The sequence below is a fragment of the Phaenicophaeus curvirostris genome, chromosome 13, assembly GCF_032191515.1.
Source record: "Phaenicophaeus curvirostris isolate KB17595 chromosome 13, BPBGC_Pcur_1.0, whole genome shotgun sequence".
NCBI lineage: Eukaryota > Metazoa > Chordata > Aves > Cuculiformes > Cuculidae > Phaenicophaeus > Phaenicophaeus curvirostris.
Genome location: NC_091404.1, coordinates 733156 through 761035, shown reverse-complemented (window position 1 = coordinate 761035; position 27880 = coordinate 733156). Strand labels below are relative to the sequence as shown.

At 55.7% G+C, this 27880-nt stretch overlaps 2 protein-coding genes and 1 long non-coding RNA gene across 4 annotated transcripts; 2 read left to right on the top strand and 1 right to left on the bottom strand.

The window, feature by feature from the left end:
* Positions 1 to 658: 658 nt before the first annotated feature.
* On the top strand, positions 659 to 4813 carry LOC138726303 (uncharacterized). The gene is made up of 3 exons (XR_011338411.1): positions 659 to 1023; positions 3661 to 3819; positions 4770 to 4813. It is a non-coding gene; the product is annotated as an uncharacterized lncRNA (long non-coding RNA).
* A 1259-nt stretch (positions 4814 to 6072) lies between these two features.
* On the bottom strand, positions 6073 to 15349 carry LOC138726014 (chloride intracellular channel protein 2-like). The gene is made up of 6 exons (XM_069867370.1): positions 15121 to 15349; positions 10013 to 10122; positions 9461 to 9586; positions 8402 to 8508; positions 7802 to 7983; positions 6073 to 7641 (listed from the first exon to the last, which is right to left on the bottom strand). The coding sequence occupies exons 1-6, from the start codon at positions 15169 to 15171 to the stop codon at positions 7480 to 7482; spliced, it is 738 nt and encodes a 245-aa protein (XP_069723471.1). The 5' UTR covers positions 15172 to 15349; the 3' UTR covers positions 6073 to 7479.
* A 1806-nt stretch (positions 15350 to 17155) lies between these two features.
* LOC138726262 (protein eva-1 homolog C-like) lies at positions 17156 to 27190 on the top strand. 2 transcript variants are annotated; one of them, XM_069867866.1, is made up of 8 exons: positions 17156 to 17576; positions 20428 to 20627; positions 23624 to 23747; positions 23964 to 24116; positions 24618 to 24761; positions 24891 to 24962; positions 25332 to 25421; positions 26091 to 27190. In XM_069867866.1, the coding sequence occupies exons 1-8, from the start codon at positions 17300 to 17302 to the stop codon at positions 26474 to 26476; spliced, it is 1446 nt and encodes a 481-aa protein (XP_069723967.1). In that variant the 5' UTR covers positions 17156 to 17299; the 3' UTR covers positions 26477 to 27190. The 2 variants fall into 2 exon arrangements, with proteins under 2 accessions (XP_069723967.1, XP_069723968.1); XM_069867867.1 differs by lacking the exon at positions 25332 to 25421 and having other exon boundaries at positions 17158 to 17576; positions 26091 to 27189.
* The last annotated feature ends 690 nt before the right edge of the window (positions 27191 to 27880 follow it).

The window sequence follows — 27880 nt, the reverse complement described above, 5'->3', positions numbered from 1 at the left end:
TTTCTTCCCATGGCAACCCTCTCCAGACTCTGCTTCCTCCCAGTGTCCTGGCAGCAGAAGCCATGAGCTTGCTTCCAGGATTTTTCATTATGTGGCATGAAACCTGGCATCCAGGCGATGGGCGCAGCTGGAAAACAGGCTGATATGGATTTCCATTAGGAGCAGGTTCCCAGCTGAGTGGTAGCCCACTCAGGATGGATGGACATTTCACCTCATCTGTCTCCCAGTCCGATCTGTGCCTGACAGAGAGAGATTTGCAGACAGGAGTAACAAGTTCTTGTTAATGCACCTTCAACCACTTGATGAAAAATGAGAGCCTGTGCCTGGGCATGCAGACACTATTGTCTCCCTGTTTTGTTGTCAGCAGGGTCGTGGTCAGCCTCTTGGTTAAAAAACAAATGTTCAGGCTCCTCAGCATCCTGTCCAATATTCTTCAAGAAAGGCTCCATGAGGTCCCACCCCACAAGAAGAGAGGACACAGGAGATTGAGAAACTTGGATCTCCCATTGGGATTTCAAAGGGACTTTCCTTGAAGCACCTGTGAAGCAGGTACCACTCAAACAAATCTTGGCCCCATGTTCTCTTTTGATCCTCCTCCAGACCCCGCCAGAGGCATGGTTAACCCCTCTATCCTCCTCTAGTGCTTCCTTCACCAGCGCAGTACAGCCATGGCAAACAGCAGAGCTTCTGAAAACCTGTCCAAGCATTTATTAGGCATCCTCACTCAAGAGTGACAGAGATTGAACTCAAGGGATACCGGGGCCAGTCTTCTCCTGTCATCAGGACGAATGGCCAACCCAGCAGGAGACACCTCACCTGATGAGAGCGTATTGATTACAAAGACCTAGGGGACATAAAAGAGAACCACCTCATTCACTCAGCTACAGGCTCCTAGGAAACTGGTCAAGGCTTGGAGAAGGAGACAAGATGCCTTCCCAGAGGATGGTTGTCACCTTGTCACTGCTGTTTGGGCTTGCTGCATCAATGCTTCTCCTGTCTACCCTAAAAGCAACATTGCTCAAGGTAAGGAAAACTGAATGGAGTGTTTGTGCCTCAAAGTCAGGTGAGGTTCATCCCTGTGCACCACTGAATGCTGCCTCAGACTGTCTGAGACTGTATCTGATGTTTCACGTGCACTTGGCTGCTGCAGGCATGCACAGCAGCACACCTTCCTCCTGTTTCTCTTTTGGCCTGGAGAGAGTTTTCCCCAGCATTGTTAGGAGCTGCATATGTCCAGCAGGGTTAAAGCCTTTGCTAGTGTGACCAGGTTGGACAACAAAAGACCATCTTGTGCCCAAGGGGCTGCTTTGGCTACTCCGATCTGTAGACAGCAGTTTGGATGATGTGTCCACGGATGACAGACAATGTTACCCTGGAAATCAGCCAGCATCCCTTTAGAGTCAATATTCTTCTGACACCATATGTGGGAATGAGGGAACTGCAGCTCGCGTTCAGTGATACCTGGGTTCGGTGGCCTGGGATTGGCTGAGCTCTGCTCATGGTCACTGGGCTGGTGTGAGCCTTCGCAAGAGTGGTGAGACCTGAGAATGAGGGAACTGCAGCTCACGTGCAGCATGAATGGTGGACACTTGGTGATCTGGGATGGGGTGAGTTCTGCTCATAGTCACCCGCTTGGTAGGAGCCTCCCCAAGAGCAGGGAGACTTGGGAATAAGGGAAACGTGGCTCTTGTGCAGCATGAGTGATGGATGCCGGGTGGCCCAGGATGGGGTGAGATCTGCACATGGTTGCTGGACTCGTACGAGCCTCCCCAAGAGCTGTGAGGCCTGGCACTGTGATGCTGGCCGACTGTGCTCCATGCTGGGGGCTTTGCTGCAGCATGGTGCCCTGCCACACGTTTCTGCATGCAGACCAGTGCCCCAGGTGACCGCAGGCGGCATCTGCTAGGCTTTGGGCTGATAACATCCATTTGCAGCCACCCTGTGGCCCTGGTTTACACATGTCAGTACCTACCAGCAGGGTAAACACCAGTTTAGACACTCAGGGGCTTCCTTATGCTGGAGAAAAAGCCACTTGGGCAGAGCTTGAGCCCCGAAGATCACAAGCCTAGCCATGTTCTCTGTCCTGGGGCGGGACATTGCCTGCTTTTTCTGGGAAAGTAGCTGGCACAGGGGCTCCTCTTCTTGCTTGGCTGACTCATGGGAACTTCCAGAACTTTAGGAGCTTGACCACATCTCTAAGGCAAAGGAAATATGAGGCCAGCTGCTGGGATTGCTCAGCTCCCAGAGCTCGGTTGGAACTTCCTGGAGGCTGTGCTCAGGCAGGCACTGGAGGAGGGATGGGTCAAAGGGGGAATATGCTGGAAAGACCCCAACAGACCAGCTGGTTTCCAGTTAAACACAGTCAGCCAGCAGGGAACTTGTTGCCTTGGTCATAGCCATGTGTCTAACGTTTGTGTTTGTGGTGACCTTGGACTACCCTTTCCCTCAGAGGCCATGGGACAGATTTCTACTTGCACTTACCTGAGGTGTTACCTGGGTTGACAGGGGCTTGGGCTTAACCCTTCACAGCTCCCACTGGTACAGCAGCCCAGATAATGAGGCCAGGAAGGCCAGGGGCCAACCCTCGGAAGGGTCTTCTGTGGCAGGTGGAACCCCAGTGGCTAACAGGGACCTTCTCCACCTCCTGTCACAGTCATGCTGAAGGCAATGCCAGGTAGCAGACATCACTTGCCTTGACTTTTGGCACTGTATCCCATAGCATCCTTATAGACGTTGTGACAAAGCACAGTTCGGAGAAAGAGACAGTGAGGTAGGTTGAAGACTGGCTGTGATCCGTGGCACAAAGTCCAGCTGGAGGCCAGTCATTTGTGGCACATCCTGAGGGATGGTTCTGTTTAACACCTTCGTTAATGACCTGAACAATGGGACGTAGTGCACCCTTAGCAAGTATGCAGCCAATGCACAGCTGGAAGGAGTGGCTGATAATGCTGCCATCCTGAGGGACCTGGGCAGGCTGGACAGATGGGTTGAGAGGGACTTTGTACTGTTCAGCAACGAGAAGTGCAAGAACCCCAGGCACCAGGACACTAGGGCTGTTCTGGTCAACAAATTGACCACAAGCCAGCAATCTGCCCTTGCAGCAAAAGCAGAAAGCAGCATCCTGGGCTGCATTAGGAGGGGCATCACCACAGGCCAAGGGAGGGGACCCTTCCCCTCTGCTCAGTATGACTGAGGTCATGCCCACAGTCCCATGCATTTTGGCTCCTAGCCAGGCCTGGCATGCCATGACCAGACGAGGAGACGAACCCTAGTTCCCCCTCAAACAATCTGCCTGCCATGCTCAGGATCTGTAGGCTGTGCTCAGGCTCTCCATCCCACTGTCCAAGGCACAATCACACCTCAAATAATAGAATCGTAGAATCACAGAATCGTGAAATAGCAAAGCCCATCCAGTTCCACCCCTGCCATGGGCAGGGACACCTCTGACTGGCTCAGGTTGCTCCAAGTCCGATCCAACCTGGCCTTGAACACCTCCAGGGATGGGGCAGCCACCACTGCTCTGGGCAACCTGGGCCGGGGCCTCCCCAGCCTCATTGTGAAGAATTTCCTCATTATGTCTAGTCTAAATCTTCCCCTCTCCAACTTAAAGCCATTAAATGAGCTGCTTTGTCCTTGTCACTGTCTCCCCGTTCAACCCAGACCTTATGCCAAAGGATTTAAACCTGGCTGATGGTGCAGTTGGCTTTGTGGCTGATAGCAAGCATCCAGCAGGACTGCATCCTCCCAAGAACCTGAACCAGGCTCTGTTTGCAGTGGGGGAAGGAGTGAGCCATGAGCAGAAATCAGCTTGGAGCAAAGGTGAGTCTCAGAGCTCAAGGGGAGCTGGAGTCAAGGATGGAAATGGCCCTGGGTGTGCTGGTCACAGTGGCTGAACACAAGCCAGCAGTGGCCAAGAAGGCCAACAGCATCCTGGCTTGGATCAGCCATGGGGTGGCCAACAGGATCAGGGAAGTCGTCCTTCCCCTGTAGTTGATGCAGATGAGGCCACACCTCGAATCCTGGGTTCCGTTCTGGGCCCCTCACTACAAGAAAGACCTTGAGGAGCTGGAGCTCATCCAGAGAAGGGAAAGGAGCTGGGGAAGGGGCTGGAGAACAGGGATTCTGGGAGCAGCTGAGGGACCTGAGGCTGTTTAGCCTGGAGAAGAGGAGGCTGAGGGAGACCTCTTTGCTCTCTGCAGCTCCTAAAAAGGAGCCTGTGGGGAGGTCTTCCAAGTGACAAGTGACAGGGTGAGAGGAAATGGCCTCAAGTTGCACCAGGGAAGGTTTAGATTGGATATTAGGGAGCATTTGTTTACTGAAAGAAATATTTGGTTACTGAAAGAAATATTTATTTACTGAAAGTAGGTGAAGCCCTCTCAGAGACTGCCCAGGACAGTGGTGGATTCTCCCTCCCTGGAGGTTCAGAAACCATGTTGATGTGGCACTTGGAGACACAGTTTAGCCGTGCCGTTGGGCTGTTTGTTGGACTGGATGAGCTGAGAGGTCTTTCCCAGACTTAATGATTCCATGGTTCTGTGGGGCTGATGTGGGGGCATACGTGAAGGGGGGCAGGCGCTGGGATGCTCTTGAACAGACAAAGGGTTGCATCTAGGACAAAGGAGCACTTCAGGTTAGGTGCCCCCAGAGGAGCATGGAGAGAAGTAGGTGATGGTGCTGCGTCTCCTTTCCTTCTGACGTATCTTCCCTTACCTCCTGCTCCCCACACTGGACCCACAGCCCCTGACTGCTCGTGATATTTCTTTTTTCAGGAACTAGAAGCCCTCTTCAGGAGGATGTCCCAAACAACTTGGTGAGTGAAGGTGTCCCTCTGGCCTAGGTGAAAGCAGCCCAGGGAGACAGTGCTGGGCAGGAGACTCCCATGGCCCAGCTCCCCATGAAGTCCCAGCAAACTCCATCCCTGTTGGCCAGTAAATGGGAAGCAAGGCAGTCCCACTCAGGTGCCGACACTGTTCCCTTCCCTCGTCCTGCAGTGCAGGGAAGGGCTTCAGGGGCTGGTTTTGCCGCATGGGCTCCACACATGAATGATGGGGCTCCTGTACCATGATAGGTGGAAGACCGTGATGAAGTCCTCTAGAAGATGGTGGCGGTGAAGGAGCTTCAGAGCCAGGGATTGACTCAGACAGACCAGGCTCCTCAACAACCCCGCAAGAGAGGTGAGTGCCAAGTTCCCAATGGAACTAGGATCCAAACCACCACAAAGACGCCATGACAAGCAGGGTCTGGGCTTAGGGTGAAGGATGCTCCTGAATTTGGGTGGAGGGTGCTCCATGGTTTGCGGTGTCCATGATGTGGACTAAAGAATTCCGCTCCCAGGCTGGGCTCCTAGAATTGACTTCAAAGCCAAAGGAGAGCTCAGAAGAAGACGTGGACATCTCACTTCCTTTAAACTTTTGGGCGGTAGCCAAGCACTGCTGCAGACCCTTGCATGGATGTCTTTTCTTTTTTTCTCCTAGCTTGCTTCTGGAAGTACTGTGTTACTAAATGAGGGGCACAGGAGGAACCCTGCCAGCCACCTGTGTGCCAGCCTGCTCCTTGCCACTGCCATTCCATTGTCTTCTGGCAGGCCCATCCACTGACCTTTGAGAGGTCTCCACTACCTCACAGGGAAGAGAGAAGAGTGTCTACAGCAAGAGAGTGGTGTCATGGGGTATGGGGGAGAGTCCCAGGGTGGAGGACAGCATTTCTTCCACACCAGCAGACCTCCAGGACCCATGGCAAGGCAGAGCTGCCACTGTGGCTGGCTGGGCTCTTCTGGCTGCCAGCAGGAGATGAATAAAGCCCTTCTACCAGAGCAGTGTCCTATGGTTACTTCATTCCCACACCGTGCAGGGCCCTGTCCCCTCCACTGCTGCATGCGTGGCATGGGCAGATTGTGGGGCAGGTGGTCTGTGGAGGGGACATCTCTCCTGTGGGCAGGGCAGGAGCTGCCACGTGCATCCCAGTGATCCAGGGCAGCAAAGACTTGGGGCTGCAGCTTCACTTCTGCTAAATCTCAAAAGGGTTTGCACAAGGGAGCCCCCTTGGCCCGTGTGCTGACAGTACACAAGCAAGGCATATTAAAATAGAGTTTATTGCTGTTCTTAGTTTAAAAAAAAAACAAACAAAGAAAACAAAACAAAACAAAAACCTATTAATAACAAACCCAGTCCCCCAACCCAATGCTGTCATTGGCAGACTTGCGAGGACACACCTTTTAGTGCAAAGAGGGAAGTGGCAGTGAGGGCTGGAGGGGTTCTGCTGTCACCACATCCCCACCGCACTCACTGTACAGTATTGCTTTGCTGAGGGGCTGGCAGAATTTACTGGCACTGGCAGGAGCCTTTGGGGGAGCTGGAGATACCAGATGGGATGTCATGGTTGCACAGAGCAGCTTTGACTCCTCTCGCATCAGTGACGCTGGATGGGAAGGCTCAACACTGAGCCAGGGAACACCAGACCTGCCTTTGTATCTCCTACGCGCACAGCACTTTGCAAAGCAGCTTTTGCCTGCTCTTTTAGGCTGTCTGGTACTGGGGTGTGTAAACCCTACCCCATGCCTCCATCTCCCTGCCAGGCACTTGGTGGGGACCAGGGAGGAAGGTGCTGGAGCTGGAGCTGCACATGGTTGCATCTCTTGCAGCATCCTGCAAGGCAGGGAGAGGTTGCTTACCTCACAGGAGCCAGGCGGGACCTTGTAGGCAGCAGCACGTGACCTTAGGTGCTGGCGGCACACATGGGAGGGATGCCCTGATCCTCAGCCCTTTCGCAAGTCCCCACACCCCTCTGTCCTTCCCACAGCAGGTCTTGGCACTTTTGCGCCAGGCATCAGCCCCAGCACCATCCTGCCCCATGCCCTAATGGGGAGTCACAGCTCTCTAGCAATGAGAGAAACTGTCACTGTAATAAACCGCGGGGAGCAGAGCCTTTCAAGGTCTTCAGATGGAGACAGGATGCCTTGGTGGAAGAGGGGGCTTGCTCAAATGCAGAGTGCTGTGCAGAAGGGCAACTGAGTGGATTCAAACTGCTCCAACCCAGATGCTGCACTGGGACACCAGGACACATCTTCCCAAGCATATGGGGTGGCTGGTACCACTCAGGGCTGGCAGAGCAAAGCAGCTCCGGCAGTGGAAGCGTGGCTGGCGGTCTCCTCTCTTCTACCAAAACACCTCTGGGAAAGGCTAGCACTCAGCTTTACCCTTGGCACATGGTTGCAGAACATGAGACCCATTTTCAGGGTCAAAGGATGCAGTTGTCACTGCAGCCATGCAGGGACTGGTCTGTACAAGCGATGCACAGGGGCTGCAGCCAGCAGAGGAGAAGGGAGCAGCTGCGAAGCAAGGCACTATTTCTGAAAGGCAGTGGGTAGCGATGCCATAAGCCCCCTCCAGTCCCTCGCTTGGCCAGGGCTGGGTTGTGTCAAGACTGCAGAGGTGGAGGACTCAGCCCGGGGCAGCGCTGCTAGCACACCCTGCAGCAGGATTAGGTCATCTTCCTGGCGACGCTGGCATAGGTGTGCTCTATCTCCTCATCCGCAGGACATGTGTGGCTGAACTCATCACAGGCATAAGCGTTGTTGAGGTAGCGCCAGACGCCTGTCATGTCCTCTGGGATCTCAAAGTTGCGGTACTTTTTGGCTGCGATCTAGAGAGAAGAGGAGGAGGAGGCTCAGACTTCTCAGACCTGGGGAAGATCTACTTTCTGGCCTGGGGAGGGGAGACAAATATGGGAACCCATCACCCCATCTTATCACTCCCTCTTGGAGAGGATGCCCTTCCTTGACCCTGGGAGCTAGTGTCCTTACCTTGATGATGTGCAGTTTGGGCAGGAGGTTGCAATCAGCCAGCGTCAAGCGGTCTCCATCCAAGAATTTTCTCTTGGAGACAGCAATGTCTTCAACGGTGTCCTGGTCAATCTCCTCAGGGAGAGGGGTATTTAGGTAGACATCCAGACGCTGAAACTCCCGCAGCAGGGCTTTCTCAAAATCTGAGTGGACAAGGAAACAAGTGCAGTTCACAAGGTGCCCTTAACTCCCAGCACAGCCCCACCTCTGCCAGGGTGACTGAGACAAATGGGACAAAGGGACATGCAGGGACAAAGACCTCAGGGCCACAGCAGTAGTGCACAGCACTGGACCCTAGCCAGAGTCTCTTCTGCCAGGGGATCCCAGCAGCATCACCCCACACTCCCCTCTGGGACCCATTCCCCCTAGAACATCAGCCCTGTGGAGCACAGGACTACCTTCCCCCTTCCTGCCCTCTCCTCCACTTGCAGAGGAGCCTTTGGTGGGGAAGGCAGTAGGAATCCTAACCTGGTGGGAGAATTTGCCTGCAGGCAAAAGCATCTCTCCCCAGCCACTGCGTGACAGATCACAGCCCCCACAGTTCCCACCCACGATTCTTACTGATATTTGCTTCCTTGCGTGGGTTCTTGATGTATGCAGAGAACTTGGCAAAGATGTCACTCCCCACGTCAAAGGACTCCTTGTACTTGGGGCTCAGATGTGGATACCTTTAAAGAGACACTAGTGTCAGTACAGGGTGGATTCAGAGATTTAGCTTGGTGCTCCCCGGTGCCCAGGGTTGCTACGGGAGGATGCACTTGTGTTCAGTTGGTAGTGGGAGACGGCGATGTTTTAAAAGATGCTCCAGGGGAGCTGTACTACCTTGGGTGTTTGCTAGGGAGAAATCACAGGGCAGAAGCTCTCCAGGTTGGGGACACTGGTGGCAGCAGAGCCCTGCCTGACAGGGTGTGTGTTAGCATGGGAGGGGGCTAGGGAAGCCAGCAGCACCCGTGACTTCCTCAGGAACACCCTCTTCTTTGCTGACCATCCCAGGGCGTGCTGCAAGGACAGACATGTCCAAGGGGGCAGATGATGAATGCATTTGAAGCTTCCTCTTCTGCACATGGCAGGAGGGTTTGTATCCGTGCAGGCCGTGGGGCACACTGGCTTGGGGGGCTGTGGGCAGTGCTCTGCATGGGCTCAGGGGTGAGCAGTTCCTGCCTCCACAGCCCTGTGGGCCAGTTGCACTGCTGCATTCAAGTAAGGGTGCTGGGTTTTGCTCAGCTGAGCACATCGATATGAGTGGGCAAAGGGGTCCCTCTCTGCCTCACCACCAACTGCCAGCTGGTGCAAAGCCATGAGCTCCTGGCATGCACACGCCTGCAGGGATGTCCTCATACCCTCCCTCTCCCCAACAGCCCCGCTTGCGCCAAGGCACTGGTGCGTTTCCTCCCATTGTTTTCCATTGCAGCCCAACCCTACCCAGTGCCTTCCCTGTAGGACACACTCCTGGCCCTGTGGAGAATGGCTCATGGTGCTGGGTGGGGAGCCAGCGCCCTCCCTGAGACACCTCGGGCCCCTCCAAGCACCCTGCTCCTCTGTTCCAATCTGCCAAGTGCTACACACTGCTGCAGCGTGCCCACCAGCCCAGAATGGGGCAAGAAGGGAGCTTGCAATTACGTGGGTGGGCCCAGGGTCTGCTCCAGGAACTCCTCGATCTTAATGAAGTCTGTTTTCAGTTCCTTGTTGAACAGCAGGAAGGGTGGGTTGGTGCCCGGCGCTAAATCTTTCAACTCTTCAGGTTTCCTGGAGTGGAGAAAATAACTGGGCTCAGAGTCTGCAGCCTGGCACACCCACCAGCCTCCTCGGGGTGAACGGACAGGGCTGATGTGGATGTGTGTCCACGAGGCTCGCAGTGTCCCCGCTCGCATGCTCTACTGGGTCCGGAGGGCTGGGTGGTGCCCCTCAGCTTCTCCGTCTGCCCTGTGGTGCCTCAGACTTGTATCCACACCCAGCAGGACAAGAGGTCCGTGTACACGTTGGCACACGGCTGGAGCTCTATGCTGGCTCACCTCCTGTGCCCCAGAGCCTGGCAGGCAAGGACTGTCACCTCTGTCCCTCTCATTGTGACAGTGGTGTGAGCAGGAGGGAAGGAAGTGCTGATGGAGGGAGCTGAGCCAGAGGGGTCTCACCCCACTGCTAGCAGAGGTCTGGCCCGCAGTGCCATCTCACCTGGTCATGTCCACCGTGGTGACGTTGAACTTGACCCCTTTGAGCCACAGCACCATGAAGAGGCGCTGGCAGAAGGGGCAGTTTCCAATGTTTTCTCCATCCAGACCAGCCTGCCAGAAAAGCAGAGAAATGAGGTTTTAAGCCATCAATTGGGCTCACACAGTCCAGATGTGATGCCTGGAGGTGGAGACCCACTGGAACTGGCCTTGGAAGAGAGGCTTTGGACCAGCACCCTATCATCACATGCTGCAGGGAACCCCTCCTGGCACCAGAGGCTTGGCTGTGGGATCCCCTCCAGGAGCCACAGCCCTGCTGCCTCTGGAAAACATCAGAGAGCACCCTCAGAATGCCCTAGGTCAGATCCTTCCCAGAAATATCAGATAAATCTGAGAGGAAGAGGAGAAGGAGGCAGGGGAAGGAGGTGGAGGGTGACTGCTGATGGATGAGGAGGAAGGGAGGGTCCACTTGTCTGGGAGGCCAGGTTAGAGAGGGCGGCAAGAAGGGAAATGACATGTTTGCCAGGAAAAGAGCAGTTTATTTTTGTGTGCTGTTAGTGTCTGCTTCCGGTTTTGTGTGCATTTAACAAACCCAGGCAGGGAAGTGACCTTAAAGTTCATCCAGTTCCACCCCTCTGCCATGGGCAGGGACACGTCCTACTTGATCAGGGTGCTCAAAACCCCATCCAACCTGGCCTTGGACACCTCCAGGGATGGGGCAGCCAAGGGCATGACTCCCTCGGGCTGTTGATGGCAAAGAAGCACCCAGGCAGCCTCCTCATCCTGGGGGAAGAGAAGGGGCTTGGGGTGGCAGGGCTACGCAGAAGTGGAGTTGTGCTGGTATCCCATCCAGCATCAGTGGGGAATGGAGCCATGTGTCAGCTCCTGATCATGTGCAGACAGACCCTTTCAACCCCTCTGCAAGGACACAGCCATAGTATCTCAGCACCTAGGGGACTGCTCTGTGTCCAGGATGAGGTCAAAGAGGAGTGGGGACGCAAAAAAGCAAGGAGCTTGGACCACCTGCCGGATTCCCACTAGGGCTTCCTCACCAGGGTCTCACCCAGCTGACGCTCATTCAGCAACTCCAAGGGAAAGCAGGAGCAGGTGGAGTGAAGCCCATTTCTTCTCTATGTAGCAGCTGAAAAATATCCTTTGCCAAAAGGTCTGAAACTCCTCATGAGGAGCGTGGCCAAGAGGAATGGAGCGTGTTCCTCCCACTGCATGAAAACTGCTAAGGATGCTGCTCAGAGGGGGAAGTTGCACTGTGGTACGAGAGATAAAATGGCTCACAGGAAACTTGACTTCTTTAAGAGTCAACTGGTTCCTCAGCTGCATGTGAGCTGTGGTCTCTGGCATGTGTGATGGTCCTGCTGCTGCAGTGGGGGGCAGCATGGTTCACATCAGCTCCTTTGCAGAGAGATGCTACTCCCATGGAGTGGCTTATCATAGAATCATAGAATAACCAGGTTGGAAAAGACCCACTGGATCATCGAGTCCAACCATTCCTATCAAACACTAAACCATTCCCCTTAGCACCTCGTCCACCCGTGCCTTAAACCCCTCCAGGGAAGGGGACTCAACCACCTCCCTGGGCAGCCTCTGCCAGTGCCCAATGACCCTTTCTGTGAAGAATTTTTTCCTAATGTCCAGCCTAAACCTCCCCTGGCGGAGCTTTAGGCCATTCCCTCTTGTCCTATCCCCTGTCACTTGGGAGAAGAGGCCAGCACCCTCCTCTCTACAACCTCCTTTCAGGTAGTTATAGAGCGCAATGAGGTCTCCCCTCAGCCTCCTCTTCTCCAGGCTAAACAACCTCTTGTGTGGCATGTGTTGATGTGTGAGCCCCGGTAGGGTGGCTTGTGCCTTGCAGCTCTGCACTAAGCCTCAATACTTGCTGGCAAACCCAAATCCAGAGGCTGTCCAGAGGAGGGTGATGAGATTTGGGAGGATCCGGTGGTGCAGAAGTCAAGTAGCAGCAATACCATCCAGGGTGGGCAGCTGGAGCTCACACCTCCCTGGGGCTCCAAAGACAGAACAGCTGCACCTGGTTCTTGTGGGCTAGAGGTAAGTGCTGTGAGTCACCTGCCTGTATCTACAGATGCCCAGAAGCCTGTGCAATCTGGGTTGCTCACCTTCTCCAGGAGAAGGTTTCACCAGCCTTAAACTCATCCTAAGAGAGATGCTAAACTGATGAAAACAAAACCCCAGCATTCTGAATGTTCAGTTGGAGGTTATGGTCTGCTCTTCCACTACACCGACACCTTTTAGTCCTTCCAGAGGAAAATTACTTTTCACCAGTATTTGCAGTGCTCAGCTGTCATGAAATTATGCCCCTAAAAAAGGAAATGAGAAGTGAGAAATGTATGGGTTCTCTGAGACAGACCCAGATGTGAAGCTGAATTCACAAGTGAGGGTTTTGGCTGGCTATGAATGAGATGCTCTTGCATAGCTGCCGCTCAGGAGGATCCCATGTCAGCTTATAACAAATAAGACATCTTTGGTAATGGATAAAATAGATAAAATTCTGTCTTGGGTTTCCTGTGAGGGAACTGGAGGGGACAGCCAGAAAACAGCCCTGCTTTCATGCCAACGGGTACCTCTGTTCTCCTTCCCCTCTCCATTGTAGCTGGCACCTAAAAGCTAAAACTAATGTCATGTTTTGGAGCACCTCCAGCAGCTCAGAAGGTGTTTGCATGGCTGCCCAGCACAAGGACCAAAGCTTTCCTCCTTACTCTCCTGGTGGCAGTGGAGAGGGCAGCCAGGCAGCTGTGCTCCCCTTCACTTTCCGCACTCAGCACAAGGCTGGGACCAAGGGGGCTTCATTGCAATGGATCCTGTTGGCCCCACAGGAGTGGTTGTGCTGATTCAAGGCTCTGCTGGAGTCACATAAGGGGCAACAGCCCTGCTGGAGGTGTTGGGCGGGTGGGCAGGATGTCCCTCATGAGGGCTGCTCTGGGCTCAGGCTGTGCTTGCCTGCTTCAGACTTCTCTCTCCTTGTCTATTAGCTCCAGCCTCTGAGCAGCTTTGGCTGGTTTTCCCCTTTGTGTTCTAAAACAGAGAGACGGGGAATTTTTGGCCCAGAGTAAAAGAAAAATCAGGATGGCCTCTGCAAGGAAAAAAGAATTAAGCCAGGCCCATCCTATGATGCTCAGAGCCAAATCTTTATCTGGAGGATGCGGAGGGCAGCTCCAGGGGTGCTTGAACACTGCTGGGAGGCACCGGGCTCTGGCATGGCCATGGGGAGAGTCCTCTAACAGTCAGGGATGCTCAGGAGAAAGAGGCTTGGCAGCTCTCATAGCCACACACCCTCCCTCCCTAGCACAAGCCAAGTATCATGTCCTCGCTCTTCACTTCCTTTTCCAGAAAGAGCCTCTTCTTCCCCTGCTGACCCTGGGCTACAGTGGGGGCCAAGGCAGGCGGTGCAGAGCCTGCAGCCACCCCAGACTGACCTTCCTCACTCTTTTACCCTCTGGATAATGGATAAACTGAATGTGGGTGGCACAGCATCTCCAGGGAGGAGCAGATATTTAGCCCCACCTCTCTGAGGCCTTCTGAGGCTGCATGAGGTGTTAAAACCCCAAAGTTATTTGCCAGTTCCTGTGGTTACTACCCCACCCCCCCCCCTTCAAGTGAAACAAAACCGTATGGGAGGAGGGAGCAGCTCTGTGTGCTTGGGGCACTTCTAAGGGCTTGACACCCGCCAAGACCAATAACAGGACTCCTACAGCCACCTGGAAAGCTCGGGAGCACCCTTGGGGATGGCCAAACGCTTCGTGGTGCTGCAGGCTAGAGCTTCCTCCCAGGCAGGGACGATGCTCTCAACAGGACCAGAGCAGGGCGAGAAATCGCCAGCCCTGTGGGGACCATCTGCCCAACCCAAAAGCGAAGTGGGAGCTGCTTCACGCTTTCCCCACAGACAAGTCAAAAGGGGGTTTTCACTCTAAATTAAGGCATGGGGAAGTCCTGACAATAACACTGTTGGTTTGTTTTCTGTTTCTCTTCCCTCTGAAAACCCCTTAAACGTGCTGCCACCACTGCAGTCACCTCATGTATCGTGTTCCTCTTCTCCCCAGCCATCCCAGGGGAAAAGCAGTGTTAAAATGAATTTCAAGACCCAAACACCCTTGTCTGGATACAGCTCAGCCAAGCTTGGTGCTTGGCAAGCACCACTGTGACCGCTGTTTTGGCAAGGGGATGGGGGAGATCCCTCCCCAAGAGGTTCAAATCATCCTCTGCAGTGTGCATTTCCAACTATGACCCAAGCAACCCTGCCTGTGCCAGGGAAACTGGTGCCTTTGCCCTTTCAGGCACCCAGAAGGACAGGAGCGAAGGCCACAGGACTCCACTACCCAGGAGCTAAGCAGGTGCAGTGACACCGCCCTTAAAACCTCCCCATGGTGACAAAGGGAGGCATCACTGCCCTGGCCATTTTCACTTGACAGCATTTGTCCAGGTCCCGCTGGCATCGCTGCTGGCGCACATGGTTCCCAGCCACCAGCTTCGGCTCCTCTCTTTCTACCACCCTACATGTCTGCTGCAGATGTTTAGAACTCGAGTGTTGAAACATTGCAGAGGAAATTGCTTTACAGGGGAAGAAAAAAAACATTTCCAGCGAACGATCCCCCAGAGCTGAAGCCGCCCCATCCCGCCCACGCTTGGGCACTCACGCTGGCTCCCCAAGCCATCCACGCTCTGTTTTGCAACCCTGGCTTCCAGGAGAAGCTGAAGTGGCTGCTCTCAGCCTTTCTGTTTAAGGTTCCCAGGCTGGGGCTTGTCTTATCTGGATTTCAAGAAGCGCGCATGTGCTTGCTCCTTCGTTAAGCCAGCTGCCAGCAATGCTGCTCCCCTGGGGAATGTGACCACTGCAACACTGAGGCATCTCCTAGGATGCTGGGCATGACACCCTATTGGTCTCCATGCCACTGTGTGCCTGGGCACTCGCTTCACAACAAGTGATCCCAAACTTGGCACCCACCTCCAGCCTCCCAAAACATGAAGCTATATGTGAATTTCCACCACCTATGCCCACCTGGAGTCTGGTGACAATAAGCTTGCAGGGAACTGCTGAAGAGCAACCACGTGCCGTCCCCCCACCCCCTCCCTGGGACCCACCTTCACGAAAAGCTCAATCTCGGGCTCCTTGGTGTGCTGCCGACTCTCCATCCTGGCAGCACAGAGACTGCTGGCCGCTCACTGCTGTGATGAGTTGGTCTGTCTTTTACAGAAGTCTGCAATGGGAGGCTTTTGAAGGGCTGGCGGCTCAAACACCTCAGCTGTGCTTGCACCCCACGTCGGGCTGGGACTCGCCCTTTCCTTCCTTTTGAAGCAGGGAGGAGCGATGGGGTGCGCCAGGACCTGCCGGCAGGGAGGGGGAAACTGTGGGGCCTCCCAGCTGTGACTCAGCATGGGTCTATCTGGATGTATTCATGGGTCCCCTTCCAGTCTATCACAGCCACCCAGGCGCGGCTCTAGTGCCTCTGAGCAGTGGGCTGGTGTCCCAGGCAGCCCTGGAACCGATGCCAGCACCTCCCAGCTGAGAGAGGGGGGTGGGGTTGCAGAGGAAGCATCTCACCTGCCTCTCCTCATGCTGTTCTGATCTGGTCTTGCTCCTTCACCACCTTCCCACGCTTGTGCCTGGACCCCAGTGCCCCACTTTATTATTATCTCTTTGAGGGGAACTGAGCTGACTTTTTCCCTCCTCCTGCTGCTGCATCATGATGGGCAGCTGCCAAGAGGGAGGATACAGCTCCTCTCCTTGCCCACCACCTTCAGGTGGGCTCCTTGGGGCACTCCTTGCTTCAAGAAGTGGGAGGCTGAGTGGGGTGAGGGTGCAGGAGGCTGAGCAGGGTAGCCTGGCTGCCTGCCACTGCCTCTTTGCTGTGGGCCAAGTGCTGCCAGGGCACAGACGTTAGGCAGGAAGGATTGCAAAACAGCCAGGAAGGGAAAGCAAGGAGGCTGGAGTGTGTCGGGGTGCAGCGGAGAACCCTGGAGTGCTGCTGGCAGCAGCCCAGCCAGGGCGGTGCATGGCAGGATGATGGGAATAGATGCCTCCAGGACTGATCCCGGGTAGGGCCCCGTTGCTGGAATTTGAGTTGTTTCACAGCTCGCTTTCCTCAGCAGGATGGGAGGGAGATGTTAGCTGTCAGACTGTCCTGGCTGCCATCCCACCAGAGAGAGCTTTCCAGCACCCATGAGCTTAACTCTTCTCTTGAGCAAGTCCTACCTTACACCTTGTGACCCCACGGCTGGTACCAAGATTTGCGCAAAGTGGGGAGCCTGGTTGCTTGTTTCATCCCCCCAGCTCAGAGAAACTCAGACTGTCCTAATATAATCAAACCCTGATAAGAAAGCATCCACCCTGAGGCAACTAGGCTGGGAAATGAGTTTGCAGGCTCCCAGAAGGGTCTCCCCACAGAATTCATTTCTCCTGGGTCCTGCTGTACAGCCCAGAGTGATGCTGACATGGCAGCTGCACAGGAGGGGCTGGGGGACATTTTTCTTTCTGCTCCATAAGCTTTCAGAGAACTTGAAACTTCACCCAATGGGACAGGAAACTCTGCCTGATGTTCCCAACAGAAAGAGGGATGAATAAATGCTGCTGACCATGGCAGCACCCTCAGCACAAGCTCAGTGACTGTCTTGCTCTCCCCACCCAGCTCCCACCATGCATGAACCCCTAGGAGATGTGTGCTAGTCCCCACTGTCACCCCAGCCCCCTTTTCTGCCCATGCCTGAGCGCAGCTCAGCCTGCGGGGTGCCACACTGGCTCCTGGCACTGCTGGCTGCTGCCTTCTCTGCTGACCTCAGCCCTGGGGCTGAGCAGGGATTTAACTCCTTCAGGACAGGGGACACAGGGTGGCACGGTGCCTTCCTCACAAGCGCCCAGTATCTGACCCTGAAGAGGCTGCAGGGGCAGAAGGGCAGCCGCCAAGGGGTCCCTGCCTGTGGTGTTTGATGCAGGGCAGATATTTGCCTTTTTGGCAGGAACAGCAGCCTTGGGAGGCAGCACAGGCAGCCCCTCCTTTCCTCCTCAAGCAGTGAATGGCCGGACATTTGCAGAGATGGAGATTACAGCACACGTGTATCCGGATTTCTGCCTTGCCGTGTCTGTGAGAAAGCAGGAGGCACATAGGAAACATCACCAAGCCCTGTCCCTCTGCCTGAGGGCAACAGAGATGGGAGGAAAAGAGTTTCTCTGCCAGTGATGGTGATGCCAAAGCACAGCACCCACTCCCCCACCATGGAGCACCTTTGAAAATGTGGTCCCTCCCTCCCTGTGGGAGTTGTCCCAATGCTGAGAGTGTCCCAGCTGTCCAGAGCAGCCTCCTGCCTCGGGCAGCAGACAAAGCGCGGGCACACAGGCGCCTTGGCAGGACAGAAAAGGGAGCCATTGTCCCCGTGCAGAGCCAGCCCAGCGCCTGCCGCCACCGATCGGGCCAGCAGAGGCTGCCTGGTGGGACGCGGCAGAAGCTGTGGCTGGTGCAGCATGACCCGGCTGGTGGGGCCAGCCATCGCCCTGGTCCTCCTCTGCCTGGCTGGGGGGCTGGTGGCCAGCCCAGAGCTCTCCGGTGAGTTGGGGCATGGACAGGGCAACGAGGGGTGCTGGGTACCTGGCTAGTGTGAGGGGAGAGTGAGGTGACAGCTGGGTTGGTGGGGTAGGGGGAAAGCATGGTGCACACCAGTGTAGGCCACGGTTTGCCAAATTAAAAATGAGGGGGGGTTAATCCCCATGGCTGGGCTGGGATCTGAAACCGCTCTGTGCACATCCTGGAGCCATGGTGTGAATGAAGAAGCAGCTCCCCCCACTACTGCTGTGCTCACTTGGATGGTTCGGAGGCAGAAATGCAAAACCCCCAAATCTTAAGATAGTCCTGTGATGCTCATGCCCTCATTGCTGTGTGTGGAGCTGGGGGCTGCTGGTGCACCCAGGGTTCCCCTGGAAGCTGAAAAGGTGAGGGGAGAGATAGACTGAAGCATGCAGCCCCCAGCCCGAGCCACACGCGTGTAGGGGAGGGCTGTGTAGTGCACTGCCACAGGGCACAGCGAGAGCCAGATCCTCTCCCCAGCAGCAGTGACATTGAGTCTTATGGATGTAGCCGAGACAGAAAATTGGGATTGCAGTGCTTGGTACAGTCAGGGTGGGTGCAGACTGGGCTGCCCTTCCTCTGAGGCATCTTCTAGAAACAGCCCCACACACCTTTAACTCCACTTTGCTGGGCCTGGGCGGTGCGAAAGCCAGCACAGTGCCGCCGAGCGTGGCAGAGCAGCTACGGTGGAGAGGATGTGATTTCATCTCAGCAGAGCTAACTGCTCAACCGCATCATCAGGGACTGAGTCAGTGGCACCAACAGGCATCCGGATCACTCACAAAGTCTGCTTGCTGTCTCCTTTCCATGTTTTCACCCCCGCAAAAAACCCATTTCATCTTCGCAGTCGCTCACTGCCCCAAAATGATGTGATGGAGACATCACTGTGTCACTGTTTGAGCCTTGGTTTGGTTTTAAAGTAGAACCTGCCAGTGCTGCCAGCTGGAATGACAGCAGAGGAAGGCACCTACTGCAAGGCATGCTGGATTTGGGGAAACCCCTTTCTGCCCCTATTCCTCCCCTCCAACCCCTTCCATCCTCGGGACTGGCCCAGAAGCAGGAGGTTTGGGCAGCCCCACTGACAGCTGGCTCAGGGACGGGCAGGCAGGTTTGGAATTGGTGTCAAGCAGAAGTCGCAACCCAGGTGGCTCCAGAGCCTGCCCAAGTGTCGCAGGTGTGGAGCTGCTAGAAGGGATGAAGAGCAAGGAGACGGGGACCAACAGCATAGTTAGGGTCCCATAATCCTCCTGGCCCTCAGCATCCAGTGATATGGGGCGGGATGGGGCTTGATCTGTCCCCCTTTTTGTGGGCACTGTGCCCCAGGGGGCTGCTCCAGCTCTGTGCCCTTCAGAAAGAATCTTTGCATCGCACTGGAGTTTTGATCCATCTAAAACAGCTTTTCTGTGCCCACCCACCCTCCTCTGCCTCTTCTTTCTTTTCTCCTCTAGCACACAGGGGAGCAAGCAAGGGCTCATTTGTGCAAGACTCTAACCCTCCTACCCATCCTAGGTTCCACAAAATCATAGAATCATTTGGTTAGAAATGCACGGAGGGATTCTGGCTGTGGATGACAAAGGGTTCAGGGCAGGAGGGAAAGTAAAATGGGCCCTTTGTGTGGCTGAGGCTGGCACGGGTTTGCAGAGGGAAAGAGGGAGAAGCAAAGGGCTGGGAAACAGTGCTCCCACCTTCTTATATTGTTTTGGAGGATCTGGTCCTGCCCTGGATACCAGCACTAGGCTGGGGACCAAGTCCCTCCAAGGACCCCATAGCTGGGGACTGGGATCTGTGACCCACCCAGCAGCCCAAGGTCCTGCCTGGCAGGCCCTGGGTTCCCCTGTCCCCGCCTCAAAATGCTGCTTCCCCTTTGCTTTTGCTTAATTCAAATGCCTGATGCAAACTGCTCTATTCAGGGCCCTCCACGTCAGTCTTTGTCAGCTTTTCTTGCTTCCTCAGCCTCCTCCAGCAACCACTGCCTGCTCAGAGCACCCCTGGCAGGTGCTCTTTTCTTGCAGAGCTCTTTCTAAAACAGCCTCCTTGCTCACCCAGCAGCTGGCACAGCCAATACCAGCCAGAGCTGATCATTGCATGTTAAATCCGCTTAAAGTCTGGGCAGAGCAGGCCCGTATTTTTGTCCCTTGGAAGTATAACAGTATGGTAAGTGGTTCAGGACACAAACCAGGCAGGATTCAAAGAGACAAATACCTAGCACCAGGAATTCAGGGAGAGAAGGCCGTCTCCCATCAGAAAGGCTGGGAATAACTTGTATCGATGCCCTGGGCTTCTCTTGTAGAGAGACCTATGTGAACTGGGATCAGATGATGACTCGGTGACTCACACCACCCATAACCGACCCAGCCAACTGCGTGAGCTCACAGCAGCCGCTGGACCCTTCTCTGCTTCAGCTCCTGGCTCAGCATCATGTGACAGAAAGCATCCTTCTCTCCTGACTCCAGAGATCATCTCTGGCTCATCCTTGCTCTCTCCTTCCCATGTCTTCATAAAAAGCTTTATTTTCTCTAAACACTTGACAAATCCTCCTGGGATTCTTCCATACGTGTTTTTCCTGACCTGCAGTCCTGCCTCCAGCCTTTGCTTTCCTTTGCTAACAAGCCTGGCTATTCCATGCTGCTTTCCAGTCTCTTGGTTGCAACACAGGATATAAGATTTCTGCAAGCCTGCCTTCTGCCGCAGCCCCACTCAGGTCCTGTTTGCTCTGTAAATGCCTTAGCCCAGGATGCCCTCACTGCCGCTGCCTGTCAGAAGCCCAAGCACCACCATCACCATGGTCCTGGTGGCTTCTCCAGTTGAAGCCACCCATTCTTTTCCCTTCCAGGGTACCTGCGCAAGGTGCTAAGGAACCACACCACCCACAGCTGTGACGGGGAGCAACTCCTCATCATCTGCCCTCGCAAGACCACCATCAGCATTCTTGGTGCCTTCTATGGGCGTCGTGTACCCAGCCCCAACCTCTGCCCCAGCCCTGGCAACACTTCCCAGGAGAGCACCGAGTGCACATCTGCCACTGCCCACCTGGTAAGAGCAGAGATTCCCAAGGGACTGGACAGCACACCCCACCTTTCTCAGGTCACAAGGCTGCCTGCTTGGGTTGGGAGCTGCAGGCAGCTTCCCTGTGCCCCATCAGCATTGGGATTCAGCCTTGGGATCCTTTCTCACAGTGTTTTTAGGAGATAAGGGTGGATGAGGCCTGCAATGGGTCCCAAGGTGGGGCAGCCCTGCAGGAGAAGCCTGGCAGGAGGCACTGCTGCATCCTGAGCTGCCTTTTTGAATAATTCTGCAGGATGCAGCAGGCTTGGAGAAAGACTTGTCACCTGGGGCTGGCTCCTGGGATTGTCCCCCTGGACTTGATGCTGGTGACCTTGCACCTTGGATCCTGGATTAGGTTTTGAGCCCCTCACTACAAAAAAGACATTGAGGGGCTGGAGCATGTCCAGAGAAGGGAACAGAGATGGGGATGGGTCTGGAGATCAGGGGTTGTGGGAGCAGCTGAGGGACCTGTGGCTATTTAGCCTGGAGGAAGCTGAGGAGAGACCTCATTGGTGTCTGCAGCTCCCAGAAAGGAGGTTGGAGTGAGGTGAGTGTTGGTCTCTTCTCCCAAGTGACAATGGATAGCAGGAGAGGAAATGGCCTCAAGTTGTGCCAGGGGACATTTAGGCTGGATATTGGGAACAATTTCTTCACCAAGAGAGTGGTGAAGCCCTGTCTGAGGCTGCCCAGGGCAGTGGTGGGGTCTCCATTCCTGGAGGGTTCAAAAATGTGTAGACGTGGCACTTGAGGACATGGTTTAGCAGGCACCAGGGGGGCTGTGTTGATGGCTGGACTGGATGAGCTGAGAATTCTTTTCCAGCCTTAATGATTCTATGTTTCTAGGAGCCTGGTTACTGCCTTTTCTGGATCCTCACTCCTCTGGGCAATGCTCTTTGGCCCCACCTGCAAGGCTCTGCTCAGATGCTCAGCTGCTCATCTCTGCCCATGGCTGGGGAGACTCTGCACCCCCGGCTGTAACCACCTCTCCCTCCTGGTCACAGGGCTCTGACAAACGCAGGACAGCTGGGATACGTGGTGGGGGCCAGCAGAAGGGTCCCTCCATGGGGACAAGGTTTCATGTGTTACTTTTCTATTCTTGGTTCAGCTCCTCGCTAGGGCTGGGGGCAAACTGCAGCAAATCCAGCTGCATGGGGAAGAGGAACGTGGAGCTGGAGAAGAGGAACAAGAGCTGAGAGGCCAGTTCCCTGCCCCAGTAGCTCATGAGGCTTTGCTGCCTGGACCTGCTCCAGCCACCTGTTCCTTCCCAGCATCCCACATGTTCCAGGAGCTCTGCAGGTGCTGAGCCAGTCCATGCTCATGTGGCACCAAGCAAGGGTCCCCAGAGCTTGGGCGACAAACACAGGGTGGAGGAGACAGCCCGGCACAGACGTTTGGAGGCTAAAGGGCAGATCTGTGAGCAGGATCTGTGCAGTTCAGGTTTGCAGTGAGATGGAGCTGCTCTACCTGTGGGATCATGACTGTACGGCACTGGGTTCCCTGCTGGTGCAGGCTGCTGGTGGAGAAGGGAAGTCTGGAGAGAAGAGAGCCAAGTGGCTGCTGAAGCTCAGCACTGTTGAGGCAAAACCCGAGGAGAGAAATTAACAGCATTTCCTCCTTCTGGCAGCCAGTGGAGCCCCAGAGGAGGCTCAGTCCTGTGCTGGGCTCTGGGTGGAAAGCGCTTGTGCTTGCAGCCCAGGAACCAACTGCATCCAGCAGTGGGACCAGCAGGACAAGGGAGGGGATTCTGCCCCTCTGCTCTGCTCTGGTGAGACCAAACCTGGAGTCCTGTGTTCAGTTTCTGGAGTCCTCAGCACAGGAAGGACATGGAGTCCAGAGGCAGCCATGGAGATGATCCAAGGGCTGGAGCACCTCCTGTAGAAAGAGAGGCTGAGAGAGTTGGGGTTGTTCAGCCTGGAGAAGAAAAGCCTCTGGGGAGACCTTAGAGTAGCAGTACTGAAAGGAGCTCCAGGAAAGCTGAGGAGGGGCTCTTGATCAGGGCTTGCAGGCATAGGATGAGGGGGGCAGTTTTCAGCTGCAAGAGGGGAGATTGAGATGAGATCTTAGGCAGAAATGTTTTGCTGTTGAGGGTGGGGAGGCCCTGGCCCAGGTTGCCCAGAGCAGTGGTGGCTGCCCCATCCCTGGAGGGGTTCAAGGCCAGGTTGGATGGGGCTTGGAGCCCCTGATCCAGTGGGAGGTGTTCCTGCCCATGGCAGGGGGTTGGAACTGGAAGGGTGTTGAGGTCCTTTCCAACCCAAAGTATTCTGTGATTCCGTGACAGAGGAGGGGAAGGTGGTGGGATGGCAGGGCCTGAGTCACAGGGCAGTTTCACAGAGGGGTAATGGTGAGGACTAGGCACAACCCTGGCTGCAGCAGCGCTCCAGCCTCTGCGCAGGCTGCGGGGATGCTGCGGCAGGTCCTGCAGCGAGTCCAGCACCGCTGGGGATTGGGGGGCCGGGTGTCACTGCCCCAGGGCCAGCACAAACTCAGGCTGCCCGGGACATTCCTGCCCGAGCAACGGGGCAGCGTCGCTTTGGGGCAGCAGGAACGGCGACAGGGCAGGGATGCAAACCGAGAGCTGCAGCGGGGCCGCCTGGCGACATCAGGGGGCAGCGAGCAGGCATTGCAGGAGCGATGTCAGTGTGCGCAGCGCACGGGTGCTGCAGGAGCAGCGTCAGTGTGCACACGCCACTCCTGTGTTACCATGCACACCTGCCTGGCTTTGCACACCTGCCGCGTGGTTCTGTGCTTCACACGTGGTTACACAGACATGGACAAGGCTGTGCTTGATTCAAAGCCCAGTCCTGACCAGGGTGGGTGTGATGTGGGTCAGGGTGGATACAGTGTGGGGCATTGCGCAGCTGTGGGGCACCTTTCAGGGTCAGGGCCTGTTTCCCAGTGTTTGATGATGGCTCTGAGGGAAAGGAGGTGAAAGCAGCTTCAGGACCCCTCACCCATGACCACGCCTGGCCCGCTTTGCTCTGCAGAAGCTGCTCGCTGAGTGCCAGGACCAGCAGTGGTGCCAGTTCTTGGTGCACAGCCAAGTCTTCGGGCCTGACCCATGCCCTGGGACACACAAGTACCTCATCGCTTCGTACAAGTGCCGGCCAGGTGAGGCAGAGGAGGTCTGGATGACACTGAGTGGGCTCTTCTCCAGTCTCGGCTTCTCAGCCAAGGGCAGAGAGGGGAGCTGAGCTGCTCTTGTATCTCCCAGCCCTCTCCCAGCCCTGCCCCCAGCATCTTTTGGACCCTTGGCTGGGCTAAGGGAGCATGGGGCTATGGGGGATTGGGGATATTTTGGGATGCTCTGCTGTGTCACCCCGCCAGGGAACCATCGGGTCAAGACCGTGTGTGAGAACGACAAGCTGAGACTGCAGTGCCGACCCAAATCCATCCTGGCCATTTATTCTGCAAATTATGGACGATTCCTTCGGGGCAAACCAGAGTGCGATACCCTGAACACTGGGGGACCACATATAGGTACACTGGAATGGTTTCAGCCAGCACGGGGGCCAGGACTGCATTTGGGCTGTCCCTGTGTCCCCTGGCTCCAGCTGCCTGGTGCCTGGCAGGAGGGGAAGGCAGATCAGAGAATCATCATAGAATCATAGAATGGTTTGGGTAGGAAGGGACCTAAAAGCCCATCCAGTTCCACCCCCTGACATGGGCAGGGACACTTCCTACTGGATCAGGGGCTCTAAGTCCCATCCAACCCGGCCTTGAAACCCCTCCAGGGATGGGGCAGCCACCACTGCTCTGGGAAACCTGGGCCAGGGCCTCCCCACCCTCACAGCAAAACATTTCTCCCTAAGATCTCACCTCAGTCACCCCTCTTTCAGCTCAAAACCATTCCCTTTATCCTATCCCTGCACTCCCCGATCCAGAGCCCCTTTCCAGCTTTCCTGGAGCTCCTTTCAGTACTGGAGGCTGCTCTAAGGTCTTTAAGATCTGCCCACAGGTCCAAGCCCCATGTCTTTGCAGAGTGCTTGGCTCCAGATGCCCTGCGCAGGGTCTCCAAGAAGTGCCACCGCAAGGGGAACTGCACTGTGGCTGCTGACCATGCCACCTTTGGGGACCCGTGCCTCCCTGGCATGAAGAAACAGCTGCGAGTCTCCTACACCTGCGGTAAGAGCCACCCACGGGACTGCGGGTACAGGGCCACTGTGCCCACCCCGTGCCATCAGGCAGGGGCTCCCTGGGGAGGCAAGGGCTGCTCAGGTTGGGAATGCTCAGTGTGTGCACTCTCCTTTGCAGTACCCAGGCAGCTGCTGGAGGAGGTGGGCCCTGATACATCGGACCCTTTCCTGCTCTCTGACTACATGCATGGTAATGTAGGGAGGAGGCTCCACCAAAACCTCTGCAGCATCATGTCTGTACGTGGGTGAACTACCCCTTCCATGGCCTGTCTGTGCCCGTGGTACCCACCCCGCAGCTCCATCCCAGCATCGTTATGCCTGGGCTGAAGCCACCCATCAGCCTGTATATATAGCCATGTGCCTATATCAGAGAGGCCAGGAAGATGCTGTCTGCTGGGAGCAGGGTAGAGGAGGACGGGCAAGGGAGTGTCCCAGCAGGCAGAGGAGCACTTGTGCGGGAAGGAAGGAGTGTGGTGTTGGGAAGGAGGCAGGGAGGGGCAGGCAGCAGGGTGCTGAGGAGCACCTTGCATCTCAGCTGGTGTCCCATTGTTTGCTGCAGGTGGCTGGTACAAAGGGCCCAGGTTCTCCAGGCTCCGGGAAGACCGGATGATTTTTACTAGCTCCCTTGCCGCTTTTGCCCACCTTTTGGGTACGTGCCCTGCCTGGCTCTAACACAGCACCTGGGGAAGCAGGATGGGCTTGGGAGGGTGGCTTAGGTCCCACAATGGCCCCTGCTCATCCTAGGAATCGTCTCACAGACAGTGAGACCTCTCCAGCAGTGCTGGCAGGCACGCAAGGGAGGAGAGCATCAAGTGCCCATGCTGGGTTTGGGAGTGGAGCATGTAGGGCAGGAACCTGGAGGCTGAACAATCCCTGAGTCCCTGCAGCGTCAGTGGTCATGTTGCCACTGTGGTCCTGCCCTCAGACCCTCCTTCTCCAATGGGCTGAATGACCCATTGGGTGTCCTTTCTTTCTGCCCCATCCGTGGAGGCAATGATGGAGGCAGGCAAAAATTTCCCTCAGCAGGGGAAATTGCTCATTTAAATCCCTGGTGAGACCTACCCTGCATCCCAGGGGGGCTTCCTATGGGGAAAGAGGCATCTGGGGACACTGCTGGGTGCTGATGAGGCTCTGGGTGGTGCTTCCACCAGCAACAGGGCAAAGTCCATCCTTCCCAGCAACTGGGAGCTAAGGACATCGTTGCTCACCTCCTCTTCCTCCCGTGTATCCAGCAGAAAGGGGTTTCCAGGCATTGGTACCCTGCAGGCTGCAGAGGGAGTTTGTACTCTGGTGTCTCTCTTTGCTCTTCACCCTCCAGGCGTTCCAGAGAAAGTTGGCCTCTACTTTCTCTGCGGAGTTGCAGGAGGCCTCATACTTCTGCTGTGCATCATCAGCCCCAAAACGACCTTCCTTCAGGAGGTGGGAGAGGCTCTCAAAGACACAGAGCTGGGGAGCAGCTCGGAGCTGAGCAGGACCAAGCTGCGGGATGAGCAGGACGAAGACCTTCCTGATGACAGCTCCTCGGACTCCTCCTTCCGCCGCCTCACCCACACCTACCGGGCCACCGATAGCATCTTCAGCCCTGAGCTGACTGCAGCCATGGAAGGAGCAGCGGATCACCATGGCCATGGTGGGGATGAGATCTGGATGCCCAAGGAGTCGAGCCCATATGCCATCCACAAGATCAAATCAGCCACCAAATAACAACTGGAAGAAAATGACCACAGAGCAGTCGGGGGTGAAGGCTGAAAACTGGGATCTGGCACTGGAGAGACAAAGAGTTTGGGCTCCTCGGGGCAAGTGGGTGAGTGGCAGTAGGGCCACAGCAGACCCAGCGTGGCCATCAGCTCACTGCTCCACCAGCCTAGAAACCTCTAACCCAGGGGTAAGACAGTCCCTGGGTGTGATGAGGAGCTGTGGGGTGGCTTGTGGGACCACTGGCTCCTTTGCCACCAACATGCCGCTAACCCTAAGCTAACCTCAGCTCGCATCGGCTGGCTTTAGTACCTAACTGCCTGCACACCATGAGCCCACTCTGAGCCTTCCCAGCCTGTTTGCTCCTGTCTCTTCTTGAGTGCTGGCTTCCACCCCTGGTGCTGCAAACACCCTCTGCCACTCGGGCATCGTGCTGGCAGCAGAGAGGCAGCAATGGCCAGGATGAGGGGAGGATGCAGGCGACAGCGGGTGGGACAGCATTGCAAGCATCACCCAGCACAGCCCTACCACACCACAGGCCTTGCATCCCCGAGAGAGCTGCACCCTGGGGCATCCAGCAGCTTGGCACGGCGCTGGCTCTTACCTCCCTGTGGGTGCCCACTCCGTGTTGCTCTGTGCTTTCCTTCATGCTTTTGCTGGCAGGAGAGCCCCGGGCTCACTTGCTGGGGGTTCTTCCAGTAAATAAATGCAACAGCTCGTAGACACAGTGTCCCAACCTCTACCATTAATAGTGAAAAAGGAGGAAAAAGGAAGGGGCAAAGCTCAGTCCTCCCTGTACAGTTCAGCTCCTTGCCTCCTGCTGGTGTTTCTGGTGCTAGGCCATGGAGAGCAACAAGTTGGGCCAGTTTTAGCATGGGAAAGGATAAGGTTTTAGCCTGGGGAAAGGAAAGAGGGGAAAAGCAGTCTGTGTGGATCCCATGAAAACATTTCCCCGCCCTTGCTCCTTCTCTTAAGCCCAAGGCTCTCTGTCTAGTAAGCAATCCTAGAGCAAATATCCCCAGATGCCATGCAGAGGGGCTTCTTGGCAGCCCCAGGGGGACAGGCTAGGTTTGGGGGCTACTCCAGCTCCAAAAGGCAGTGTGGGCTCTGTGATGCTGTGGCAATGGGCTGTATGGAATTAGAGACCCAGCTCCCCTCGTGATGGGGACACTCCAGGCACTGGAACTCTTGAGCTAGCACATAGTGGGGGCTATTTATACCATCCACCACTGCACACAAAGTACCTGGGCTCGATGTAGCAAGACAGGGCTGTGGGGGATGTCAGGGCACCCCTTAACTCAGTGACTGGTGCTGGTGCTTGCTGTAGCGGGGGGTCTCCCAGTGCAGAGCCGAGTGCTGTGGCAATGCGGCAGCCTTGGGCTGGGGCTCCACTAAAGGGGGTGGGGGGTAAGG